Raw genomic sequence first — 17,004 nt, 5'->3', positions numbered from 1 at the left:
CAAGACTAAATTACGTATTTTATTCCACTGATTGTATCTTTAATTGTTTAAAACATAAGAACCTGGAATTACACAGTCACATAATTGGATTTAAGGCACACAATGTACAAATATTTCTAAAATCAGTGTCAAAGTGGGCTGCATATAATTGCATTAAGTAGAAAACAAATATACAGGCCATAAAAATGGAGTTCCAAAGAAGAGGATACTATTAAAGTGCTAAAAAGAAAAGATATACATAGTTCAGTACATGCATTAAAACAGCCTTGCCAAGAAACAACAATCATAGAACAAAAGTTAAATCAACACTTTGTTCTGCGTTGACATCCACCACATGGGTTTTTTGCACCATGTCCTCTGAGGTTGCTGTGACAGAATAGGTGCCAGGAGAAACTTCAATGTAGATGTCTTTGGAAGCTTGTCTGGTCTTTAGAGGGGGGTGGGGGGAAAGTTTCATTACTGTTTAGTCATCTTAGATTTCCCACAAAAATTAAAATTTTGAATTTGGGTTAAAAAAATTACATTTCAGCTGCTGTATAAACATACTAAGATTTTTCAAAATATACAGGCAGTATGGACAAAACTGTAAAATGTTTCTGTCAATACAAAAATTAACAAGTGCCATATTCTCAAAGTATTTCATCTAATGTTTCAATCAATGGAAATAACCAACATGCTGTAATCTCTGCCTCACAAAACTGGAAGTTACCAACCTAAACTGTTTTGAACATAAACCTAGAAAACATCCATATAACAAGGGTGCTCCCACTAATTTGTACTGTGGTACAGATTCCATGTTTATCATATTCTGTGGCTTTAGAAGTTCCTGAAATTGATTTGGTAAGGTGTTAGGCTTTGAAAAATAAGCAAAAGTTTTCTCCTTCGGGACCAGGAGTCTTCAGAGAGATTGTATGAGGGCCAAGCATAACTGGCTAAGCAACTGCTGCATGCCTTGCTGCATATCTTTCCTCAGCACAGGGGATGTGTCAGGAGCACAAATGAGATGAGACTGGACACCTGCTGGATTATTATTGCTGATGCAATTCACAAAAGCCTAAAGATTAATCAGTGTTTGACATTATATACCAGTCCAAAATATAAATAGACTCTTAACTGATAACCAGTGCCAGAATGCCATAATCTGCTTTCTAATTAATTGTGCAAGTCTCTGTATGCCCGCCTATATGTACATTAGGATTGTGAATGCACCACTGATTAACCTTTTGTGCTACCACAAAGTCTCCACACTTGATCACAAATTTTAACTAGCTCAATGCAAAATGATAAAGAGATGCTATACCTCAGTTGAAAAACAAAATATTCTATAAACTTACATGTGGCTGGCAAGTTTGAGCTTGACTGGGTGCTACAGAGGCTTGGGTCCTCTGGAAAGACAAAGACACTGTTTTTTACTGATACAACACAAAAGGCAAATTCAGCGCCTGAGAGAGGGGATGCTTTAGGTCCATGAAGTTTTCCCCTCCATAAAAGGACTGATATGACACTGACTAATGCCACTAGAAGTTATTCTGCCTCCATTCTCAACAGATTAGTCCAGATGTTCATATGCCCATGATGTCAAACCACATACATTAGTGTGAACAAGTGTTACAGACACTAGATGGAAAACAAGGGAAGGAACATTTAATCAAAACCACCAACTTACCTCTTCTTCGGAGGACTCCAGCTCTCTTTCCCCTGCTTGCCTGTCATGGTATCTGCAGATGTGTTTGATTTCATGCTCTTTGCATCTACAGGCTGCCATGAAGCTATAGTACTTCTACACCACAATAGAAACAGAGAGAAACAGAAATAACTGTTTAAACAATTATGTGGAGAAGCATCAAAGCCATGCTCACAACTACTGCAGATTTACAATTAAAAGTGGAACTGCACAGCTACTGACCTTCTGTATTAATTGGCTGGTTTGTTCTCATGTGAGGATGAAAACAATGCCTGGATGTCCACAGGAAATCTGCCTTCCGGTACAAAACTGTCAGCCCTGATTTTAGATACCTGTCTCCCGACACAATACATAAGGACTCTCTGACATCTCAGAACTGAATTAATGAAAATATCATAACGAATGCTCTGGAAACATCTACCTGATCAGGCTCTTCAAGAGCTCTTGTGGAAGAAGGCATAGTTTATGGGTCCTTAATAGGATATATAAGCAAGCTAGGGGCTTTGCAACCTAGCCAGTGAAGACTGGTTCTGCAGAGCATGTTCAGGAGTAGTGCTCTAAAAGCAGAACATGCTAATACTGAAAAATGAGTTGGCAAAGCTAAAGTGTCTTCAAGGCTGGCACTAGTAGCATAGAGTTTTGAGACTGTGGACTTATTTAAATCCACAGTAGCCCTTTTCTGGTGCCACAGTAAAGGTACTTGAATCTTCCTGACTGCAAATTAAATATTTGAGTACAGCTCTGCTGCCATCTGTTGTCAGCACAGAACTCCTCCCAGGGTTACCTTTTTGATCACAGGGACCAAAAAGTTCCAAATTATCTATTTTATTATTTCACTTATATTTTCCTTGTCTCTGACTGTCAAGACTAAACAAAAATAAGGCAAATAGCAATTCTTATTTCAAAATCTACTGCTGTGCTTTATTCCTTGAGGTTATGCACACATCAACAGATTTGGTACCTTGTATTGTGGTTCACTGTGGAGCTGTATGCCAAAATACAACAAATACTTTGACCTATTGTATAACACTTGACACATCATTTTTGTATCACAGGACGTGAGCTGGATTCTTTTACGTGATGTCACAGAGCAAAGAAATGAAATCAAACATTTAGTAAGAAATGTGGATAAACTTTGGTCCCTTAGTAATTCTGAACAACTCATCTTAAATCACAATTTTAATCATTTGCATTCAAGTACCTAAATGGTTATGTTTGTGGATTTTTATTTGCATTTTGTAAACTTTATCCATTAACTTGTGGGTCTGACTATTCTCCCTTCTTCCCCTTTTATAGGACTCTTCTTCTCTACAGAAGATGACTGAAGCAGTACTGTCTTGGCTGATGCATAAATGTGGAAGTCATACACTGCTTGTTCCAACTCTAAAACTCCTAACGAGGGCATAGAATATGCCTAGTCTATAGACTGCTACATTTTTGTTTCATCTTGAGTAAAACTCTATTCTGCCTGAGTTGTTTTAAGATTAAGCAGTTACTATGTATGTAGTGCTTTGAAATAATAAAGGAGTTGCTTAAGAGCTAATCATCTGGTATGTGTTGTACTGGTTTCCCTAACTGAACTGAAGACTTAGTCTCTGTTATTAATTCTGGAGACAACAAGCTCCCTGCTGCATTATGATAACAGATCCCAAAGAGCACAGATGATGTAAACTGTGATGGGGTTTTCCAAGACTTTAATGCAGTAGTTGGGCTGCAAGGCTGCATTCACAAGGACGAGCTGGCAGAGATGGGCTCCCAGTACATCCACCCAGAAAACTGATGACACCCTCCAGCTACAACCAACATGAAAGCAGTAGAGCTGTGCACCTGTATACCATACCTCTCAATTTCTACTTATCACAAAGATACAGTGCTGCTCAGAACTGAGTCCACATTCCTTATCCAGCAGCAACATCCCAAATCAAGTTTGCTTAAACGATACTGAGGAGATTAACTCTAAATTCAGAGTGAGTGTATGACACAAAGCAATCTCTTTGCTTGAGATTCAAACTCTCCCTTACTTCTGCCACCCAGAACACACTGACTCTACCAGACAGCATGAGGGTTCACGTTGGCATTATAAAAAGAAAGGGTTACTCTGTCATACTCCACAGAGGAAGTACAGAGGTACCTTGCAGCACTGGAAACAACTCTATACATTGTAACACGCAACAAGCCTGTGCAGTGGCTGACACAAGGTAATTTGTGATGACATCTGACGTCAGTCACATATGGTTGTCTCTCTAACCATACTGTCTTTGCACCAAGAAGTCGAGAAACACTGCTAAAATCTCTACCCATCTACCAGTACTGCCTATGGAAAATGCTGATAGTGGTGTTTATCAGCTAAGGTGGTGCCAGTTGGTCAGGATAACACTAGTGAAACCTACAATGTAACCTAGCACATGATGATGAATGCCCTAGATTTCATAATCTTGGCCAGCATCATTGGATCACTGGTTAAGATCTTGCCACGCAATGAGCAAAACTGAAATCTAATTTTTGCAATTTTAGCAAAAGTAGTGCAAACAGGCCTCTGACAGGAATATCAGAAACATTCCACTTTGCATGGGTCTGGGGGTAAAAACCTCACCTTACATTCCTTTGTGGCTTGATTCATTAGGTTTATGATTGAAGTGAATGCTGCACTGAGATGTTCTGAATCTTCTTCCTGCAATTAAAGACATTTTTTGTAACTCATAATGTGGTGTTCGTTGCCTAGAGGTGTCAGATGATTCAATACCAAAATACTCGCTAGTGCTGGATGCTGTCTCTGAGGTGAACCAGTCACCACTGTAGTGCTTTGTTTTAATGCAGCGTGCACACCTTGCCTTCCAACATGCACCAAGCAACACTAAAGCACTTGCTGCACCCAGAGGTCACTGCATGGAGCAATTGTGTCACTCCACCGTCCTGTAAAGCTCCGGTAATTCATCTGTCGGTGCTTCGGCCGTTTCACGCTGGCTTAGACTAGATAAAATGTAGAAGGAAGGAATCAAGTGTGAAACCGTTCTATGCATTTTAAAATACCTCTAGCTCATTAAAGCACATACATAGCTTGCGCTCGCCCCCGCCCCGCCGCCCTCCGCAGTGACCAGGGCCAAGGCCGAGGGCCAAGGCCGAGGCCCATCCCGCCGCCCGCCGCCGCCGCCTCTGTGCCCGCTCCAGGACGACGCGCGCCAATCCCGCCGTTAGCCCCGCGCTCGCCCGCTCCATCGTGCCGCCACTGCCCGCCGCCACTGCCCGCCGTCACAGCGCGCGCGCGCACGCGCCGCCACGCCACCCCGCCCCCGCCCCCACTCCCGCTCCTCCGCCCCCTCCCACTGCCGTTAGGGGGCGCTGCCGCCTCGCCGGTGCTCCGTTGCCCCGCCCCGCCCCACTTGGTAGTACCGAGGCAGATCCCGCCGGGAGCCTGGGCTCACTAGGGCGTTGGCGGCCTCGGTTTGTCCTTCACGCCACTACCCGGGGGCGGTCCCGCGCTCTGCCCCGAGGTAAAGCTACCGCCCCGGGCAGGGGAGGGACGGCTGGACAGGCTTTCCGTGAGCTTCCTTCAGCGGCGCTGCTTCCGGTGGCGGCGTGTGTGGCAGGCAGCTGGGTGCTGCTCCGCGGCAGTCCCCGCCAGGCGATAGCGAGGAAGAGCCGAGAGATGCTGGAGGGTGCCGAGCCCCGGCTGGGCTCGGTGAGAGGCACGCGCGGTTCGGAGGGCCGGCGCCAGTGTGCCTGGGAGCCTTTGCCCCGTGGTCTCTCTAGTGGAAAGTAGTACTCCTTGGGGTTTAAAAAAAAAAGTTATGAGGTACAAAATAATAATTACAGTATGTAGTGATAGCTGGATGAGTGAAACAGGTATTGATATGAGGGCAGAGCACCAGGTGAGCTGCCAGGTCAGCCTGCCTGCAAGCTATCTCTGCATCTGCCCTCCAAAAGAAAGCCCCTTCGCTTTAGTAGAAAGAAAGCAAAACATGTTTTGGCGTACTGCAAGCATGATTTGCCACACAAGCAAATTTGCTCCCTGGAAGCTGCTGCTGGTCCAGGAGGGTTTTTGAGCAGGGCCATGTGTGTACATGAGGCTTTTGCCAGCCCCACGGCCTGTAAAGCGGCAGTCGCTGCTCAGAGCTGCTAAACAGGCTTGGAAAGTGACCGTGGCTACCTATAAATTAGAGCCGCTCTGTGGCTTTGCTAACCTCGCTTGCACTAAAGTGACAATAGGAAGGGCAAAGTAAGCACAGAGACTTTATTTAAGTGCAGTATGGCCAAGGTTAACAAGTAGGCCCTGATTTTTCAAGTCCTGCATTCTTGTTTTCTTTGCTTAGCTGTAATCTGTTTGGCAGACAAGAAAAATAATCCTTTCCTAGTTTATATTTTATTATCATCTTCCAGTTGCTTAATCAGGGCAGCGGCCAGCTTCTGTTATAAACAAGTCCTTCACAGGCCACTTGCTCATAAAAACCCATTGAAGGCCCCAGTTCAGTGTTCACAACTTAACTTTAGGTTGAATCTCTTGTACTCAAAGGAAAATTTAGGCAGTTGCTGGGGTGCTTGAGGTCTGGGAGACTGAATGCAACATAAATGGGGGAGAAAAATAATTTTGATAAAAGCAGTGTTAGCATGTGTGAGATGTTTGATGTGCTGGAGAAGCAGGCAGGATAGACTGCTTCCTGCTGAATTGTAAGTTGATTGTCTTTCTTTGAGCATCACTCTTTGTTATCATTGGTCTCCTGGAGAGGTGGGTGGGTTTGCTAGCTTGCTGCCCATGTGAAATGTACTTGAAAAGGCCCTCCTACATCATTTTCATAACAGGGAAAGAAAATTGTATTCATTTGATATTCCTGCCAGGTACTTGTAGCTGTAGCATGTTGTTCAGGAGGCAAATTATTCCTTGTGTTTAAACTCCCATCATTTTTTGATGTTCAGTGACACAGTACTCCTTTTGCAGCTGTCCCAAGACGGCTGACAACTGAAACAGCTTTTTCTTGGAAACATACATTCATATCAGAATCCAGATGAGAGTTACCCATACTTCCTGTACATTCACTCTTTTGAAATATAATGGAGATTTGTGAAATGCTGGACATTTACACCAGGTTTCTGTGTTGTGTGGGATGATGGATCAGAATATCTCAAGACAATATATCTTATTTTGTTGATGAGGTGGCGAAAGCCAAGAATATTTTATCCTGAGTACTTGGCTCTGGGTTCAGAGAAGTGTCTTTGTGCAGGAAGGCTCATAAGCGTTGTCCTAATACTGAGCACCATTTTGTTCCATTTCAGTCAATGGAAGGAAAGTAAGCATGTGCTCAAAATTCAAGAAATGTGTAATGGTGGAATTTGTATTTCCAGTTGCAGAATACATATGTCGCTATTCTCTTTATTTTTCATCTGCTCCAATTTGGCTAATATATTGTGAAACGACTTGTTTTATAAATGCTTCAAGATTTAGGTGCCGTCTTTGTATTTTGCAACACTTGTGGTTCTGCTAACTGCTAGTATCCTGCCTCTTTTGTATGGTTTGTACATCAAACATCTTGTGCGGGTTTCAGGGAGCTGCCCCTAGGATGCTGTGTGCGGAGTTAGGTGTGTTTTGTCCCTTGTACCACGCAGAGACCTTCCTCGCCCTCCAGTACGCGTCGTGCCCCGTGTGCTGGCGTGCGGAGGGACCCTGACGGAGGCACCTCGGACTGCCCTCCCCGGGGAGCAGGGCATTACAAAATTGCTGTCAGTAGCTGGTCCGAGCAGGCTGTATGTGAACCGAGGCGCCCGGCATGAAGTCTAGAGGCGTGCCTCTGCCTCCCTCTCCCTCTTTTTTTTCCACAGGTTCCGTTACTCCGAAGCCAGCCCGGGCAGCCCGGAACGCGTGGGCGGTCGCGTCCTGCCGCCCCGGGGTCTCGCCTGTCGCCGCCGCCCTGACCGAAACCATCTGCTCGCTGCCCGGGCGCAGGGAGCGTGAGTCCTTCCCTTCTTCCCTTCCACCCTTCCCTGCAAGAAGCTCCGCGCGGAGAGGAGCCCAACACTCGTAGTTTTTTAAATAAACAACAAGCGGTATCGCTCCTTCAGGGCAGAAGAAGGAGGGAGACTATCGGACGGGGGACTCGGTTCTCCCCTCCTCCTCCCCCTGCCCATCGCATCTCCCCGCGGCCCGGCCGGTCCTGCCAGGCCCGCCGGACTGCTCCCTTCCTCCCTCTGGCCAGGACCTGGGTTTGGGGCCGGGGAGGGGTGACGGCGCCCACCCCTCCGCGGGGCCGGGGCAGAGCGCTGCCGGCGGGAGGGGTGGCGCAGCCGCCCGGGACTACCCGGCCGTGGCGGGGTTGGAGCCCGGGCCGGGCTGCGCTGGGGTGCAAGTTTCTTTGTTGGCTGCCGGGTGACTGGTTCCCATTAATCTTCCGCACTGGCCGCGGCCGTCTCCACTTCCTGCCTTTGCATACTTCTCTCCCCCTCGATCTCAGTCCTTTCCCTCCCCCTTCCCTCCCCCCTTTCTTTCGCTCCCTCTCCCAGCTTCTCCAAAAAAGTTCCAACGGCCCGGGCTGCGGGGCAGGGACTACAGGCGGCCGGCGGCGGGAGCGTGTGCCTCGGTAAGGGCCGGTGAGCCGCGCTGCCGGGTCGGTGGTCCCTTCTGGGGACCCGGGCAGGGAAGCGGGGGCTGGGGGGAGAAAGTATCGATCGTGCTTCGGCTCGCCGTCCCTGCGCCCCGAGAGCCATCCGCCGAGCGGGCCGGGCCCGGGATGCGCGGCGGTGGGGGCTCCCTGGGCCCTGTGGCTCCCCGCATCGCCGAACCCCCGCAGCAACGGAGCCGCCGGCGGCCGTGCCGATGCGGGCCGGCCCCGCGACCCTGCCGTGGGTCCCTGCCCTGCCTGGCCCAGGGGCTCGCGCAGATGGGCGCGGGGTCTTTGCCTCGCAGGGGCGGGGGTCGATGCCTCGCGGGACGTTTCTTCTCGCGTCGGTGGCCAGGGCAGAGGCACCCCGCGGAGGACAGAGCCGAGGAGACCACTTCGGCGGGAGCGGGTTAACTGTGACCGGGCTGAGGAGCCAGCATTTCTCCCTTCCAGTTCCCGCTCGCATCGTCTGTCCAGCCGGCTGTAATGTTTGCATGCGTGTTGAAAAGAGTAGAGGAGCCACCTGGACTCCAACGGAGGACTTTAGGATCCCGGGACAGATTTAGCTGAAGAGCTAAGGGAGCTGCTTCAGCAGTTCACTTGGTGGGAAAATCAGATATACTGCTTTTGGCTTGGTACCAAGTGTTTGCTTTAGTTAGGAGCAGCAGGTCACTGCAATCAGAGAGTAACGGCTACATATGACAGAGCCTTCTTACATTTACTTCAATTTTATCACTCAAAAGTACTTTGAATTTCAGTAGTCATGCTAAATGAAGCCAGATGCATAGTATTATTGCGTGGAGTATGTCAGTAGTACTGTTGCTACACCCTTGTTTTACTGTTATGCTGATTCGGGGAATAGGTTTTCTTTCATTTTTATTCTGAGTAGGCAGTCTTTAACAGCTAGATACTGAATAATCCAGTAAAACCCACACAGAGTGATCAAAACTTGTGGAAGATAAAGGATGAAACTGTTAGTTGTAGTCTGATTTCTGATGACGCAGTGTAGGATGAATTGAAGTGAGGTTGAGTGCCTTTGAGACTTGATAATGTTTTGATTAGTCATGATTAATACATAGTCAGTAGATGAAAATATTCCACATAGTGGAAGGGTAAGTTAACAGAGCAAAAGTAGAAGTATTTTATGTTTAAGGTGAGATATGAGACAATAATGTATGTTTAGGAATGTCAAAATTTAACTTTAATTTTGATGATCAAGTTATGCAGGTGGCATAGTGGAAATCTGTTACCAGGTTGAAAGATGAGAGTAAGATTTATGGCTTTGACCATTCATTTCCCTCTTGCTTTAAGATCAGATATTTAAAGGAAACCTGCAAAACATTTAAGCAATTATAATTACTATATAGGATTACTTTATTGAGTTACCTAAGAATATAGTCGAGCACCTTTTAAAGCTAGCTACAGTCTAGCTACACTGTTAAGAGCGACTAGCCTGACAGGAAACTGCCATCTTGCTTCTGAGGTGGAACAAGTTACCTCTGAAAGCATGGAGGAGTGGGGAGCAAGGCTCCTTGGGAATGATACAGTAGATGGTGCTGGGCCTCACTGGGCCATGAAGACTGTCCTGCTCTGAAAAGTACATAACATATGTTCTCCTCTCATACGCAGAAATAAAGTCCTGCCTGGCCTGGCTTTCTTCTGCTCTCTTCAGGGTGCTAAACTCCCCCAGCCAGCTTCCTTGGTGTAGTCACTGCCATTCCTGGTGCTGGGGAGGAGGGGTGCATTCTGTCTTCTCCTGCCCAAACAGTGTGTTTGTGCTGTGGCTGCCAGAATTTGCTCCAAGGAGCTCAGGACCCAGCATTACATTTCCCTGTAAGCAAGTGACTTTTAACATACACTGTAGCTCTTCAAGGACCGTGTGACCCCTTATTATTGGTGACCCTGTAAACCATTGTGTAATCTGTTGACTGTAATTTACCATGCCAATTTATTCTTGGTTGGGAAGTCTTGCCAAGGACTTAACGGAATAGCGTGATTTTATCCACTTTATTGTCTTCCTTGTGTTTCAAAAACATCTGAGACCCTCTGGGAAGAATTGCTGGGGCAGCTGGGCCTCTTTTTTGTAATTGCTGGTTAGATAAATTTTGTCAATTTAAGAAAAATAAAGTGGTATGCAGGATCTCAGAATGCCTGGAACTGCTAAGCACTCATGTTTAGGAAGCAGGACTATTTTTAGCGCAGGGGCATTTAAAGAAATGATGCTAGCCCCTTGTGCAGAGGTCACTGTGAAGTGCACTGAAGAGCCTGCTTTTAACTGCAGAGCAAAACCAAGTTTCCCACAGTTGAGTAAAGCTGAAGAGGCAGATTTGTACTTTCCGCACTTAACTGAAGAGGGAGAAGATGGACTTTTTGGTAGTTTACAGTAGTGGGAGTGAGGAGGCCCGAATTCTTATAATAGAAAGAAAAAAAAAATCCTGGTCTTTGTGAGATGCTTTCTGATCCCCTCCAGTGAGTGTCTGCAGTGGAGATGTAGGACTGAAAGGTATTTAACATTTTCTGAGAAGGACTGGGAACTGGCAGCTGAGAATACCGTGTATCCCTCAGGATCTGTGTTTGAGGGAGGTCACAACTCTCTTGAATAGATTGCTGGTTGCCATCCTTATCTAAAAGAACTGAGGTAAAACTTTAAAAAGAAAAAAAAAAGTATGGATGTTGAGAACTCAAAGCAATTTGGGATCCTAAATCAATTCTGAATATGAGACTGAGGTTGTTAAATAAATTACTTTGGATCCAGAGAAGACTTTACTCAGTTCATCCAGCCAAGTTGGCTGGATGGCCGCACTCAGAGACTGGTGGTTAACGGCTCGATGTCCAAGTGGAGACCAGTCATGAGTGGCGTCCCTCAAGAGTCCGTGTTGGGCCTGGCGCTGTTCAACATCTTTGTCGGTGACATGGACAGTGGGATAGAGTGCACCCTCAGCAAGTTCGCTGACGACACCAAGCTGTGTGGTGCTGTGGACACACTGGAAGGAAGGGATGCCATCCAGAGGGACCTTGACAGGCTGGAGAGATGGGCCCGTGCAAACCTCATGAAGTTCAACCAGGTCAAGTGCAAGGTCCTGCACCTGGGTCATGGCAATCCCAGGCACAAATACAGGCTGGATGGAGAATGGATTGAGAGCAGCCCTGAGGAGAAGGACTTGGGAGTGCTGGTGGATGAGAAGCTCAACATGAGCAGGCAATGCGCCCTTGTAGCCCAGAAGGCCAACCGCATCCTGGACTGCATCAAGAGAAGAGTGGCCAGCAGGTCAAGGGAGGTGATTCTGCCCCTCTACTCTGCCCTGGTGAGACCCCACCTGGAGTACTGTGTCCAGTTCTGGAGCCCCCAACATAAGAAGGACAAGTTGGAGAAAGTCCAGAGGAGGGCCACAAAGATGATAAAAGGGCTGGAGCACCTCTCCTATGAGGACAGGCTGAGAGAGTTTGGGGCTGTTCAGCCTGGAGAAGAGGAGGCTCCAGGGAGACCTGATAGCTTTCTTCCAGTACCTCAAGGGGGCCTACAAGAAAGATGGGGAGAGGCTGTTCAGTAGGGCCTGTTGTGATCGGACAAGGAGTAATGGTTTTAAAATAGAGGGAGGTAGGTTTAGATTAGATATTAGGAAAAATTTTTTACAATGAGGGTTGTAGAACACTGGAACAGGTTGCCCAGAGAGGTGTTGCCCCATCCCTGGAAACGTTCAAGGCCAGGCTGGATGAGGCTTTGAGCAACCTGATCTAGTTGGGGATGTCCCTGCTTCTTGCAGGGGGGTTGGACTAGATGACCTTTGAAGGTCCCTTCCAACCCTAACCATTCTATGATCCTATGATTCTATGATCTGAGAAAGATGAGGACAGACTTTTTAGTAAGTGCCTGTAGTGGTAGTGATAAGACAAGGGCTAATGGTTTTAAAATAGAGGGAGGTAGGTTCAGACTAGATATAAGGAAGAAATTGTTTACACTGAGGGTGCTGGAACACTGGAACGGATTGCCCAGAGAGGTGGTTGATGCCTCATCCCTGGAAACATTCAAGGCCAAGTTGGATGAGTCTCTAAGCAACTTGATCTAGTTGGAGATGTCCCTGCTCCTTGCTGGTCCTTGGACCAGATGATCTTTAAAAGTCCCTTCCAACCCTAACTATTCTATGATTCTGTTCTTTCATGATCTACTTGGAAAATAGAAGTTCTTGCTTTTGATGGCTGAAGAGAATGTGGTTTAGGTCAAAGTTACCACTGTGTGCTAGACCCATCATGTCATGCCCACTTGGGATCTCAAGTATCTAGATATGGTTAATGTGGCAGAGGACCAAAATCTTGATGGATCCAATTTTTCAAAATGTGCCAAATGATAGCTGGGTCAAGTAGAGTTTCGGTACAAACTTATTTGATGTCTTGTTTAACATAAGTTCAGTTTAGATTATGAATTACTTCCCCCCACCTTCAATGCTGAGTGCCATGTGTGTTAGTTTTGTTGCTGTGCTGTAAATTGTGTGCAACTGTTGCTTTTTAGACTTTTTGGTCTGCAGTTGGGATTTAGTTGGCAGTGCAGATAGAGGCAAGTTTGGGGAACTGAACACAAATATTTACATTCTCAATTTGGCCTAGTCCTTGTGTTTGTAAACACTCATAGTCATATTGAACTTTGAGATTATAAGTGGCTTTTCCAAGCCTTGGAGAGTCACACCCTAGAGACCAGAAATTCCCCCTATTGTGAAGAGTTTTGGATGTGTTTTTTGGGTGTATGTACATCAGCTGAGAGTTAGTACTCATCACTCTTACCCCTGATCTGACTGCAAAATCTTTTCCTGTATCTTGCTTCTTTTTCATGTAGAAACGCCCTGTGCTAGTGAGATGTGTCAAGTTAAATGTCATGGAAAAGAAGTCCTGCCCACCTATGAGGTGCCGCACAGGCTCTGGAAATCCTGGTCTCCTGTGCTGATCTAGAGCTCTGCCCTGGTAGAGAGGGACCATGATGAATATCCTCCTCCCTCTGTAGCTACTGACTTCCCAGTTGTTGCTGTTTGAGTGTGTAGAAATAAAGTTTGATGACTGATTTGAACAATGTGGATGTTTGCTCATGGAGAATCAGATTTAAGTCCTTTCATACAGGCTTTGAACAGCTGTCAGATTTTGTTAGAAATTTTTATTCACCAGGAACTGAGCCTGAAAGGTTTTTTTTTCTGCATTAGCAATTGAACTTTCTGAACTTGACCTTACCACAGACAGTAGAGAGAGACATCAGCTGGTACATTAACACTTCATGGTCAAACCACCCTCTTATTTGGGTGTCCCTTTCTAGTTGAGTCTGTTGCTGTTAACCTGAGTTTGAAATTAGATATGATAGTTTAGTTGCAGAGAGCTTGAGACTATAGATAGAGGTGATTGAGTTGTAATGAGTTACAGTAAGAGTTCCTTACTCATCAGTTGAGGTCTGTAACTTTGTATTCTTAGCCAACCTAATTTGGAAGAAGACTGTGTTAGTTTAATCCACAGTGAACATGTTTAGAGTAACCTAACTTTGTTCCCTATCTGGAGCATATACCCAGATAGTTAGAACTGTTCAGGTAAATGAATATTATAATTCATATAGCCAGTGCTTTTGATACGTTCTGCTGTAAGCTTCTGACCTTGGAGATGTGTTTGTTGGGTTGAGGAACATAGGAAAGGAGTAGGTGTTCATTTTTAATGCAACCTTTCACCATTCTTTGCAGATATGTTTGTTCGAGCTGTTACTTGTCTGCTGAAAACCTGTCAGGCTCTGCAGTGTATCTGAGACTTCAGTGAATTTGTGCAAATGAAGAAGTCCTTAAGAACACACCGAAAGCACAGTGAATTTTTGTTGTAAATGCACCCTGTGTGTATTCGCGCATACAGGAATGGGATGTTGTTTCAATTTAAGTCTATCTATCTCCTAATTTCTCTTTAAAAAGATGTAGAAAAGCTTGATGTATGAACATTTGTGTTAGAACTGGTGCCAACACAGGAAACCAGATCTTTGAGTTGAAACATTTAACATTATTCCCTAACTCCTATGTTATTAAAAACACTCATTGTGTAAAGATGTAATACTATTAGTCATTTCATCATTTTGATGGGGTTGTCACGCTGAATTAATGGTTCACATTTTTTTCCCCTTAAGAAAAAGATTAGTTGTCTTCATGAGACATCCAGTCACAATCACAGGGGACAGATGCTAACCAGCTAGTATTGTGCAAAGCGCCCTGCTCAGCCTGCTAGTCCAAGTATTAGGGCAGAGACCAAAGCACTTTAGGAGAGCTGCCCCGGAAGATCTCGCAACCCTTCTTCAGGGAGGAGCAGATGTTCCAGACATGGACTCTGTTCATTCTGAGAAGTCCTTCAAGTCAGGAGATGGATATGTCTCTTGTCATTTTTGCTTTCAACATTGTTACTTCTTTGAGTGAGTACAAATATTTTTTTGCAAGACAGAGTGGAATGAATGAGGAGCTGTAATGATTTTGATCCTTTGTCCTGGTGGAAACTCTTATCACTCAAGGTCCCTGAAATGGAAATATATTTGGCCTGAAGTAATGTTGCTTTCTGTGTGAGCACAGTGTGCTAAAAGAAAGTGGGGCATATTGACTTGCTGTGTGTGAAAGTGCTTCTCGTGTTCTACAGGATTGCAATGACTGGAGTTTCCACTTTGCCTCATCTCTTAATCCCGACTCTGGGCTCACAAGATCCTGCTAGCCAGTGTTGTTCAAATGAGCTTCATTAACTAGGAATATTGTTTGGAAGATATGACAGATAAGCAAAGTGCAGAAGCTTACGAATTCTCTTGTGTAATGGCAGACTGATTATTTCCACTGTTAAGTTGCAAATTGGGCAGCAGTTGCACACCACAGCTTGCGTTTTACTGCTTGCTGTATCTCTGCTATATTATTAACTTCAGTCTTTGAGGAGAACATCCCACATGCCACTTAAACTGTGTAAGAAATGGCTCACTTGAAAGAGAGGTGGGATCAGAGTAGGAAAGGACAGAAAGGAATCAGAAAGAAGCAGCCTAAAAGTAATCTGAAATTCCCTGCAGGCCTTATGTAAATATTACTTAACTTGATCTCCAAAATTGTTAGAACAGCATTCAGGTCTTGTTGATACAATTCACGCAGCTTTAGGTTTGTATGCATATTTATCTGCTAATGTTTTATGGATATATCCATCACCATTTCTCCTACAGAAATTAGTGAATGTCCTGAATTATTTAAATGTAAAAAAAAAAAAAAAAGAAAAAAAACAAGGACAAGCACTAGGAGCTCATGTTGTCTCCTACTTGGCACCTGTCTTATCTGAAAGCCTATGTGACACTCATCGGTAGTCCTGAGCTTTAATGCCACGATCTTGATTGTCCAGTTTTGGTGTTAACAGACCTCAGGATATCTTCTAAGCCTCCCTCCCCACTTTCACAGGTGTTGTGCTTCAGCTCTGCTCTCCCCAGCACCAGGGATTGGTGCTGAAGGATTTCCTTCTGATTGGCTCAGTGCTTTATTATCCTCTCAACCAACACCTTGAACAAGATCCTCTGAGGCTTTTGCTATTATAATTGCAGAGCAGCTAGCAGAGGAAGTGGATTTTGTCTCCAGAGATGTTCTCAGACCTGGGAAGCAAAAGGGCATAGCTACCTTCTCATCCAATGCTAAGATGAGCTGGGGATAATTTTCATTGGCTTGCTCTGCTTTTCCTGTGGCTACATAATTTGCACAACACAGGTAACTCTAGAAAAAAATAAATTTGAGAGGGGCAAGGATTTGCCATTTTACATGCAAGTAAAGCTTTATCTAAACCTCTGTGCTTTGGGGAAACTCCCCTGTTAGCTTCCAGGAAAACATTTGTCATTCTTTTCTCTTTGGCTTGTCTTAGTGTGTTTTTTTTTCTTCTTTCTCCTTTTAGCTATTGAGGCTCCCACTCAAAGTGCTCCAAACCCAGCAGCTAGACTTTAGTGAACTATATATGTCATACGCTCTGGTTGTGCTGCTGCTGCTGTATCTAGCCTGTATGTGAGATCTAGATTTTGTGGGTACCACTTTAACTGTGGCTTGGGGTTCATTACGCTCTACAAAGGGCATAAATGGTCACAGAGAGATTCTTCATTTGCCTGTGAATATCAGGGCTTCTTGTCTGTCATAGACATTCCTTGACAGCAGCTATTTGAGCTGCAAGAAGTCAGATGGTGAAGCAGAGGAATATGTCACCATCTTTTATGATGTTCTGATTTGTATTTAGCGGAACACCAAGAGAGATGTCAGATTGTGCTATGCACTCTAATACCAATTTCATGTGAGATTTGACTTGAGATTCAGCTTTGATTTTGACTTTGTTTGCCGTTGAGCTGTCTCCTTGCAAGACAGTTATCTCTGAGTTGGAGAAACTAACAGAGATGTTGATGAACGTGCAGCTAAGATGATGTCTCCCAAATGAAACAGTAAGAGCGCCATGAGGTTTTCAGTGGCAAGCATATGCTTCAGAGAGAGAATAACAGTAGAGGGTAAAAAGTTATGAGAAAAATACATTGTTTGTTTATCCATCCACCTATATGAGATTGTGCCTGGTGGGGGGACGCTTCAGGATATATGTCTGAAAACATAAGACAATAATTTCCCTTCAGTTGGGTGGATCAATATCACAGTATATACTGTGATATTTCTGGCAACAGAAAAACTGAAGAGGTTAATACCTAGCATAAAAGCACAGCCTATAAAAATGGTGAGAGAATTTACTTTC

At 45.1% G+C, this 17,004-nt stretch overlaps 2 protein-coding genes across 5 annotated transcripts in view; one reads left to right on the top strand and one right to left on the bottom strand.

Moving 5' to 3' along the window:
* Nucleotides 1-23: 23 nt before the first annotated feature.
* On the bottom strand, nt 24-4,900 carry AKIP1 (A-kinase interacting protein 1). Of its 2 annotated transcripts, XM_086749504.1 has the most exons (5): nt 4,780-4,900; nt 4,278-4,348; nt 1,667-1,780; nt 1,335-1,385; nt 24-427 (listed from the first exon to the last, which is right to left on the bottom strand). In XM_086749504.1, exons 1-5 carry the CDS (start codon nt 4,898-4,900, stop codon nt 284-286), a joined length of 501 nt encoding a protein of 166 aa, XP_086605630.1. In that variant the 3' UTR covers nt 24-283. The 2 variants fall into 2 exon arrangements, with proteins under 2 accessions (XP_086605630.1, XP_086605631.1); XM_086749505.1 differs by lacking the exon at nt 1,335-1,385.
* Nucleotides 4,901-5,268: 368 nt separating this feature from the next.
* Nucleotides 5,269-17,004, top strand: part of DENND2B (DENN domain containing 2B) — a 206,380-nt gene continuing 194,644 nt past the window's right edge. For 2 of the 3 annotated variants that reach the window (XM_086747948.1, XM_086747944.1), the window contains exon 1: nt 7,879-8,250. The gene's annotated coding sequence lies outside the window, so the exon portion shown is untranslated. Of the gene's footprint in view, nt 5,364-7,878; nt 8,251-17,004 lie in introns of those variants that run through there. The other variant, XM_086747947.1, reaches the window with a different exon arrangement.

The sequence above is a fragment of the Chlamydotis macqueenii genome, chromosome 5, assembly GCF_036417535.1.
Source record: "Chlamydotis macqueenii isolate bChlMac1 chromosome 5, bChlMac1.mat, whole genome shotgun sequence".
Classification (NCBI taxonomy): domain Eukaryota; kingdom Metazoa; phylum Chordata; class Aves; order Otidiformes; family Otididae; genus Chlamydotis; species Chlamydotis macqueenii.
The sequence above is the reverse complement of the archived record's forward strand: the minus strand, read 5'-3'. Positions and strand labels throughout refer to the sequence as shown.